The sequence below is a fragment of the Eurytemora carolleeae genome, unplaced genomic scaffold, assembly GCF_000591075.1.
Source record: "Eurytemora carolleeae unplaced genomic scaffold, Eaff_2.0 scaffold1, whole genome shotgun sequence".
Lineage (NCBI taxonomy): Eukaryota > Metazoa > Arthropoda > Copepoda > Calanoida > Temoridae > Eurytemora > Eurytemora carolleeae.
This window is the reverse complement of record NW_019396081.1, coordinates 614,258-624,576: the sequence shown is the minus strand read 5'-3', so window position 1 is coordinate 624,576 and position 10,319 is coordinate 614,258. Positions and strand designations below refer to the sequence as shown.

The 10,319-nt window shown below is 34.9% G+C and overlaps 1 protein-coding gene across 1 annotated transcript in view; it reads right to left on the bottom strand.

The window, feature by feature from the left end:
* Positions 1-7,654, bottom strand: part of LOC111716652 (uncharacterized) — a 16,566-nt gene extending 8,912 nt beyond the window's left edge. The window contains exons 1-3 of the mRNA XM_023492136.1: positions 7,628-7,654; positions 1,669-1,817; positions 1,451-1,548 (exon numbers count right to left, since the gene is read on the bottom strand). Of these exons, the coding sequence (XP_023347904.1) occupies positions 1,451-1,548; positions 1,669-1,812 (242 nt within the window). The 5' untranslated portion in view covers positions 1,813-1,817; positions 7,628-7,654. The remainder of the gene's footprint in view (positions 1-1,450; positions 1,549-1,668; positions 1,818-7,627) is intronic.
* Between the last annotated feature and the right edge of the window lie 2,665 nt (positions 7,655-10,319).

The following is a 10,319-nucleotide window of genomic DNA, read 5'->3' as shown; positions in this document are numbered from 1 at the left end:
GCGAAGAGGAGAGGTGGATGGACAGAAGGGGGAAGGTATTAAATCATTACGGCAGCAAAATTAATTGGCGAGTCGATTATTTCCCATAAATATTGATTGGTTTCGATTGTGAACGTGTTCCCTTCAGTCTATTTCTGTGAAATTTAGATTTAAATTATGACAAACTCGACATTTGTGTAATGTCTAAAATAGATGTTACATCATATATTTACATTAAAAATGTCCTAGGAGTTCATTATAAAGATTGTTTTATATGAAAATTGATGGCGCTTTTTTATTTTAATGATGTACAATGCATCATTTATTTACACACCCCTTTCTTTACAAATCAAAGCAATGCATGTTAATGATTATTTGTTTTATTTTGCAAAATAATAATAATTGCTTTGTAAATTAAATGTTGCCTAAACTTGGTAAATAATCATCTCTAGTCTATACCTTCATTGCATGGTAATGAGAGAGCAACATGTAAAGCGCAGTTTTTATATTTTTTAAACAATGGATTTCATTATTGTATCCAATTATCTATCCAGGTTTATATATAATTAGGATTTAACGATCAATTCCTGTGAATTACTTGATATGAGTTAAACACCGTTAACCATGGACAAAGCTTGCCCGCTGTCAGTAATAAATTAAACTATTTTTCAATTGCCAATAAAAAAAATGTATTACAAAGGGCTAGCAACAAGAGACAAAAAGTTCATAGCAATCAGAGAAACGGTTGTATGAAGTTCTTTAGGCAACAAGAAATTCAGAAACCATGGAAACAAAATCCAATGAAAAAGAAAAAAAGAGATACACAAATTAAGAAACAATCAAGAAGAGATACAAAGATTTAGGAATAATTTTAAGAGCTCAGTAACGTTATGCCAAGTACGCGAATGCTTAGTTCGTGAATGCCTAGTTCACTATGCCTAGATCACATCTATGCCTAGTTCGTAATGCCTATTGATAACATTATGCCTATATTTCTGAATGTCTAGATATAAATATGCCTAGATTTCATAATGCCTAGTTACTCAATGCCTGGATAACATTTGAGCGAATTGAATGCCTAGACATTTTCGAGCAAGAAAGATGCTATACTAGAAAATTCAAATGATTTATTACATATTTTTATTGTATCTCACTATGAATCACCTAGTCACATGTTTTATATTTTCAACGTTTCTACTTTTTGAAAGTCATCCGTACCACTAAGAAAAATTTCACATTTTAAGAAGGTTTGTTTGCGAATTTTTGTAGATACAGAAATCAAGGTAAAAATAACGAGGGATACAGAAATTAATGAGCAATCAAGAAAGAAGAAAAAGTCCAACTGAATTTCACAAGGAATACAAAAACTGAAACGTAAATCAATGTTAATAATCAAAACACAAAAAGGTTTCAATTTGAGGATTAAGCTAAAAGCACTCTAAATTTTCCCCTAATTTCAAATCTAACTTACTTGAAGAGCTCACTGTTAGCTGTTGTATGGAGCTGGTTTTTGTAGCGTTCAGCTCCAAGCATACTCATACTATGGTTTCCTTGATCACGGATCTTACTCTACAGAATTAGATAAAAATAATTAATAATGATATTTATAATAGTTTTAACAATAAATATAATAATGATAATAGTAACAATGATGATAATAATAATATTGAAAACTATAAATAATTTTACCGGGGTGAGCGGAATGGATTTAGCTGGGGATAGTTTCGTAGTGCGAGTAGGCGTGGTGCGAGTAGGTGTGGTCCTAGGAGAGGGTGTAAACCTTGGTGGAGAGGCCCGGGGGGTAGTAGGCTTAGGGGTGCTGGTTCTACTCATTCTTCCTAGATATAATTCTTCAGTTCTATAGTTCTTTAGTTCTTTAGTTCTTTAGTTCTTTAGTTCTTTAGTTCTTTAGATCTTCAATTCTTTAGTTCTTTAGTTCTTTAGTTCTTTAGTTCTTCAGTTCTTTAGTTCTTTAGTTCTTTAGTTCTTAAAGTTCTTTAGTTCTTTAGTTCTTTAGTTCTTTAGTTCTTAAGTTCTTTAGTTCTTCAGTTCTTTAGTTCTTTAGTTCTTTAGTTCTTTAGAATATAACTTAAGAGCTGTATTTAAAAAAATATGTATTTAGCATGATATTTTCTCATTTCAAAGAGAAGAATTATTGAGAATGAGAGAATCTAAATACTTCTAAATAAATCCTAATTAGAGAAAACACAGAAACAATTAGATGCAATGCATGGATACTTTTACTGCCTATATACCTGGATTTTAAGTATTTCCCATTCCCCTCCCTTTCTCAATGCACACGCATACCCCCCTGCGCCCCCTCTTTCATTCATGCCTCCTCTATACCCTACCCAACCCCCTTCTTCTTCCATGCATACCCCCCTTTCCACTATATATTCAGATTGGAAACTTAGAAGTTTGTATATATATATATATATATCTATATTTATTTTCAGTTCTTCTCATTGCATAGAAGCATCTACTAACCACAGTAAGGTGGTATGTCCGAGAAAAAAATAATCGTTTTAAATGGTTCGTAGAATGCGATGTATTGAGAGTTGAAAAAGGTAAAGAAGGTTTTCTAAAGGCAATAGAAGGGGTTCAAAGGAGAATAAAAATGATGTAAATGAGAATAAATGGGTTGTAGAGGGGAATGGAAGGAGTGTAGAAGGGAATGGAAGGAGTGTAGAGGGGAATGGAAGGAGTGTAGAGGGGAATGGAAGGAGTGTAGAGGGGAATGAAAGGAGTGTAGAGGGGAATGGAAGGAGTGTAGAGGGGAATGGAAGGAGTGTAGAGGGGAATGGAAGGAGTGTAGAGGGGAATGAGTGTAGAGGGGAATGGAAGGAGTGTAGAGGGGATATGGAGGAGTGTAGAAGGGAATGGTAGGAGTGTAGAGGGGAATGGTAGGAGTGTAGAGGGGAATGGATGGAGTGTAGAGGGGAATGAAAGGGTTGTAGAGGGGAATGAAAAGGAGTGCATGGTGAGGGGAAGGGAAGAAGTGTAGAGGGGAATGGATGGATTGTAGAGGGGAATGAAAGGGTTGTAGAGGGGAATGAAAAGGAGTGCATGATGAGAGGAAAGGAAGAAGTGTAGAGGGGAATTAATGAAAAGGAGTGCAAATAAAGGGGAATAGAAAGAGTATAGAGGGTAATTAATGAAAAGGAGGGCATGTAAAGGGGAATGGAAGGAGTGTATAGGGGGATGAAAGGAGTCCATGGAAAGGGGAATGAAAAGGATTGCATGGTGAGGGGAATGAAAGGAGTGTAGAGGGGAATTAAAAGGAGTGCATGTAAAGGGGAATAGAAGGAGTGTAGAGTAGAATTAAAAGGAGTGTATGTAGAGGGGAATGGAAGGAGTGTAGATGGGAATGAAAAGGAGTGTATGTAAAGGGGAGTGGAAGGAGTGAAAAGGGGAATGAAAAGGATTGCATGGTGAAGGGAATGGATGGAGTGTAGAGGGGAATGGAAAGGAGTGCAAGTAAAGGGGAATGGAAGGAGTGTAGAGGATAATGTTTTCCACAGCTTGAGCAGGTGTAGGAAGGGCAAGCATAATTAGAGGTGGTTGAAATTCAGGAAGTAGGGAGAAACCAATTTCTAAGGGGGAGGGGGTGGATTTACTAGGGGAGGGTGGGGGTGTATTAACTAGGGAAGGGGGAGGTTTATTAACTAGGGGAGGGGGAGGTGTATTAACTAGGGGAGGGGTAGAGGGGGGGTTGAATTTGAAAAGGAAGGGAGTGAGAGGGGGAGGAGGGGGTGGTCATGGTTTTATAGATCCGCTACCATATATTCTGGACTTTAAACACAATAATTAGTTGATTATTGTATCCTGTCCAATATATTTCTATCTATTTATCTATCTATAAAACAATCCATGAAATTCAACATTTAACATGTTCTAGGCTATAAACTTCTTTACAAAGTAAAATGAAATCGTTTCAAACATTATTCGACAATAATGGAACTGAAAGATTGATTAAATAATAATGCCAAAAGAATTAAAGGCTTGTTAATTTTATTAACAAATGAGATTAATGAATTAATGGAATGAAGATGGAAAATATAAGTAATAATGCCAAAAGAATTAAAGGCTTGTGAATGGTGCTTTTAAAATTTTGAATTTTGTTAACAAATGAGATTAATGAATTAATGGAATGAAGATGGAAAATATAAGTAATAATGCCAAAAGTGTTGATTTCCAACAAAAAATATTTTTTCAAAATGAAATTGAAGTTTCAGTGTTTTAGTGGATTTGAAGGTTAAATGAAAATATGCATTTACAGGCGCGTAGTGGAGGTTTACCCTAGGTGGTGTACTTTAGGCGTGCGTAAGCGCGCCGAAATTTTTTTTGTGCACCACCCTAAAAACCCGGTATTAAGAAAAAATAAAGTTTAAAATCTATATTAATCTACCTGAAGGCTGACTATTAGTCATCTGATGATCTTTTAAATGAAACCCCGCGAAAAATTTTTTGTAAATATGATTAAGGTACAGGTAAAAAATCTGAAAATATATGTAAGTTTACAGTTTAATAAATTAGAGCCTGCCTCTGGCTCTAGGGGGGGGGGCTAGGGGGGTGCAATGTCAAGGGGGACACAGGAGTACCGGCCCCCCTCCACTAGCTCCTGTGCATTTAAGGTATAAAACGGAGAAGAAAAAAATTACTAATTTATAACAAAAATAATACCTTCTAGTTGATTACGTGGTCCGGCAGTAAATTTATCTTTATCTTTTCCGTTACTTCTGTTCCTCTAGAACTAAACAAAATAAATAATTATATAAATTAATGATGATTTAATATGATAAAAGCGTAGCGTGCTCCAAAATAACTGTCAGCTGAAATCATAAACCAGAAAATAATTTCTGCTCAGATCAAACAAAAAACGCCACTCCATCAATTACAATATAGATGAATACGTACATTTATGTAGTAAAAGATATAAACTAAATTTAACTTTAAAAATCTATTCAATTGTTTTCGAACTTACTTTGACTGTCGACAAATCCGACAAACCCGTTAAGAGAAAAGTTTAAGTTCATGATTTATTCTATTCTATGAATTATGATCTTCAGTAATCCTGTTTAAAGAAGATGTAAACTTGATTAAAGAAGGATGTAAGCCAAATCCCCTTTAAACCTTTATATTAGTAACAATATGGAATATTGTTTTTCTCTTTAAAAATTGTAAGCTCTGTAAATTTTCCTTCCTTTGCTGCATAAACCCACTGTTATATTTTAGACTGAAAACATGGATGTCTCCATCATTTTTGCTTGTGCAATTTATAATTGAAATATCGAAACAATTAAAAATTAGTCGATTCAATTTGATTCAGTTTAAAAATGTTTGATTAAAAAGTTATATTACTTATACATTTTATGTATCTTATTTGTTTTGCAATAGGTTAAATGTTTTTCAAAAATTAAATTACGCTTTGTGAAAAGAGATATTAACCTTAAGAGATTTTAAGTACAAAATTTGTCAAAATGTCTGACATTTTAATAGTGAAATGCAATCTTTATTGTATGATACAATTTAGATTATTCAAATATTTCATTTAATACATTTAATATATTTGAAAAAAAAATCTTATTAGCTTGAGTCTTTTTCATTACAGTAGTAAGCAATTATATCAATACAACGAAGACGACTTTCTATTTCAATTTTTATTCAAATCAAGCTGTTAAGCAGCATGGTTACATTTAAACACAGAAGTCAAATAGAATCTGGCAATCCATAAAGCTTATCTTTGATCTCTTGTAAACTTGTAATTCGAAAAAAGCTGGTTAACAATCAAAACTTAAATAAAAAAGTCGTCTTCATTGTATTGATATAATTATCTACCAATGTATGATAAAAGATTTAAAAATAGAATTTTACCAAATGAGAGTTTAAAAGATCTCACTTGTTTTACCAACGATTCCCGGAAGAACCATCTATATATAAATTTGGCTTGTCTGTTTGTCTGTCTGTCTGTCTGTTTGTATCCAATAAACGTCAAAACGGCTGAACCGATCGGGCCCAAATTTTTTGTGGGACATCTAGGGACTCCAGGGAAGGTTTATGAATCATGTTTTGTTTTACGATGTATACAAAGAGAACATGTTCACAATTAATTTAGGAGATGGTCGCGAAGCGCCCTCAAAGGCTAGAAAGAAGGGCGCGAAGCGCCTTGAATTTTTATATTATTTATATTTTGAGAGGGAAAACATTACACCCTCCAATCCAAAAGTTTGGCTGCGCCTTTCCTGAGTTATTGTTTTATTATTAATATTAAATACCTAATTTCAGGTTTATAACATAATGTGCTGAAATCTAGTAATTCAGATTTAAATATAGTTAACAGAACATAATGACTGCACGGCCTACAATTTAAACAAAACATTAAATGTCTTGTCACTTGTTGGATAATTGAATACAAAGAATAAATTCATGATTCATGTAATTATGTTCTCTAGATAATTGTGTTAGAGTCATGTCTAAATATCTGATGGATTATATTTAATCAATGTGGTTTTTGGTCAAGCCTCAATGTTTGAAATAATTTAGGATAAATATTTAAGATCCAATTAGGTTTTCTAATTTTCTAATTTTATACAGTGAGAATCACTAAACTGTGGAATAGTCTTCTTTCTATTCCACAGTTTTATGGGTTTCACTGTAGGTATTACTTTAAAAGAATGTCTTAACAAAATCATTTGATAGTTTAAAGGGTTTTTTTCAAGTAATATGCTTTAAGCATACGAAGACTGGCCATTCATCCCGTATTTATAAGACCATATCTCTTTATAAATAAAATAACAAAAAACTTTTTTTGCGCTGAGCTGCGAACTTAATTTCGGAATCTACAAAATTAGAGAATATTGGTTACATTGGTTACAAGTTCGGAGGTTTACCAGTTAAACAGATTTAAATTCGTCCAGTTCATTCACAAGTTGTTCATTGTTTGTTCTTGAATTTAATCTTATGCATTAATCATTAGTGTTCGTCCTAATTATCCCGCTGAATTTCCGTTCCTGCAAGACTGATTAAAATAAGAAGATAATTGGCCTTCATGCATACTATAAATAATTCGAACACCTAATTATCAAATATTTTCATGGGAATATCTGAATTACTAGCAATTTGATCAATATTTCAACACATTTTGTTATAAACCTGTAAATTAGACATTTAATAATAATAATGATAATAAGATAATAAGAAATGACGTAGCCAAACTAAGAGAGGGGTAATTTGTTCGCTCTACACCAATAAATAAACTTCCTGGAATCGAGATTTGTAAAACTCTTATTCGGTAAAATTCTATTTTTGAAGGAGAAAATTGATTAAGTATTAAAGTTAAACCCCTTGTATGTAGTTTTATGGCGGATATATCAAAGTTAAACCCCGTGTATGTAGTTTTATGGCGGATATATCAAAGTTAAACCCCTTGTATGTAGTTTTATGGCGGATATATCAAAGTTTAAACCACGACCGAGTTTAGTTCTTTATTGTCGGAACATGTTTAGCTTGAAATTATAGTCCTTTGGTATATTTTTATTACTTATACATTAAAAGGAACAAAAATATTCTTCATGAACTTGTAGCTCCTGTGCATTTAAGGTATAAAACGGAGAAGAAAAAAATTACTAATTTATAACAAAAATAATACCTTCTAGTTGATTACGTGGTCCGGCAGTATATTATGAAATCCACTCCCACTACCCCACCATAAATAGACCACTTCCTTCAAATAGTCCCCCCCTGTTCCCCTCCAATCAAACGTGCCCTAAAACTACCAAAACGTGCCCTAAAACAAGCATTTCCTGTCTTAATCATCAACAAATTTTAAAACTAATAATTATTATACATACAATGCTAATAGATAGTGGATAGGATTCCAGTATGAACTGCAGTCTTAACAATTTATAAATATATGGATGGATGTCTAGACAGCAAGTACAAAATCTGACAAAATATTTAAAGAAATTGAGTTTTTGCCACAAATGTCAATTTTATAATACCTAAATCTCAACAACCAGATGATGCATACCTTTCATATTTCAAGCTTACATTATTTGATCCACCAGAATTCATAGTTTGAAATATCTACGGTCTACGACATTTGGTTTTAAAGAAATTTGGATTTAAAAATCCGAGTTTGTGGCAAACACTAAATTCCTTTGAGACATTCCCGGGATTGCTGGGTCTTTTTATCAGAGCCACAAAAGCCCAGGACAGTGCCGGGATTTTAAGACTGTCCCGATACCATGGGTTTTATTTTTTTCTTCTCAATCTCGGAGACCTAAAAGCCCTTGACAGTCCTTGAATCCCGGAACTTTGGGACTGTCCCAAAGACCCAGAGTCCCGACACCATGGGGTTTTAATTTTGGTCAAACTATTTCAAGAAACATCACAACTCAAACATGTTGAACTTTGTGTCTTTGGGACTGTCCGTCCCAAAAGCCCGGGACAGTCCCAAAGATTCAGGGACGAGACGCAGTGGGGTTTTAACTTCAATCAAACTATATAAATAAAGACCAAAGTCATGGCAAGTAAAGCTAGTAAAAATAAACTTCAAAAGTGAGTAATTATTATCCCCAGGGATGATTTAAAAAAACTAATATCCTGCGTTAAAATGATATAAGATATTGTAATATTGTTATTTAGGTCTAGACAAGGGTATGCAGACTAAACAATATCAATACTTGTTTACATATTCTTTAGGTTTCCTTCCATGTGAACTATGTTTTATTTGATTTTCGGATTTTCTTTCCCAGTTTCGCGGATTTTATGGATTTTTTTCAAACAAATTTTCAAATCTTTTTCAATCTATATATATAAACTTTGCTTATCTGTCTGTTTGTATCCTATAAACGTCAAAACGGCTGAACCGATCGGACCCTCGCGTGACCCAAGGGAAGGTTTATGAAAATATGAATGATCGTAGTTTCAAAAAGTTGCCTCTAACAAAATTCGATTTGTGAAAATTTAAAAAATCCACGATTTTTTTTTATAAATTCCGCGAATTTTTTGTTTTACTATGTATACAAAGAGAACATGTTCACAATTAAAATGGAAGATGGGCGTGAAGAGCCTTAAAAGCCTAGTCTATATATACTTTGCTTGTCTGTCTGGGTGTTTGTTGGTTTGTATCCAATAAACGTCAAAACTGAACCGATCTAAAAGCCTAGTATTTCATATTTCAATCTCAGAGACTCAAAAGCTTAAGACAGTCCAAAGTCTTTGGGGGCATGGATTTCTCAATCTCAGAAACCCAAAAGCCTGGGACAGTCCCAGGACTTTGTGACTGTCCCAGAAGCCTAGTCCCAGGAAGTTGGGACTGTCTGCAAAGACCCAGAGTTTTAACACCAGGGGTTTTAATTCTCATTTTTAGAGACCCAAAAGCATGAGACAGTCCCGGGACTTTGGGACTATACCGAAAACCAGGGGCAGTCCCGTTACGTTGGGACTGTTCCAAAGACCCAAAGAGTCCCAACACCACGGAGTTTATTTCTTAATCTCAGAGACCCAATTAAGCCTGGGACTGTCCGAGAAGCCCAGTACAGTCCCGGGATGTTAGGACTGTCCGATTCACCGAAAAAGGGTCAAAGGACCCAGGGTCAGTCAAACGACACAGGGTCAAACGACACTGGGTCAAACGACAAAGGGTCAAAAGTGCGACAAAGGGTCAAACGACAAAAGGTCAAAATGATAAAAATATTTTTTGATTTGAATCATAGGAAACTCGCAATTTTAATCACAAAAATCCGCCAAACTTTTTTGAAGATTTAAAACTTTAAGTCTGATTCTGGCTTCCATAATGGTCGGGTTGGCAATATAATTGACCATGTTGCCGCAGCGCTCGGCCCCTTAGCCTGTCCTAGCCGCAGTGCTCGGCCCAGAAAGTGTCTTAACCTAACCCCAAATAATAATAAATAAATGGATATAATTGACCATGTGGCCATAGCGCTCGGCCCCCTAGCCTGTCCTAGCCGCTGCGCTCGGGCCAGAAATTGTCTTAACTAACCTGACCCGTGGCCGCAGCGCTCGGCTCCCCAACCTGTTCTAGGCGCAGCGCTCGGCCCAGAATGTACCTAACCTAACCTTAAATAATAATAAAAAAAATACTAACCGTCAAAATTAAAAAAAATTTTGCCCTTTTGTCGCATTTTTGGACTCTTTGTCGTTTGACCCTTTGTCGCGTTTTTGACCCCTTGTCGTTTGACCCTGTGTCGTTTGACCCTTTGTCGTTTGACCCTGGGTCGTTTGACCCTTTGTCGGTGAATCGACTGTCCCAAAGACCTAGAATTCAAACACCATGGGGATTATATTTCAATCTCAGACGGCCAATAACCTGGGAC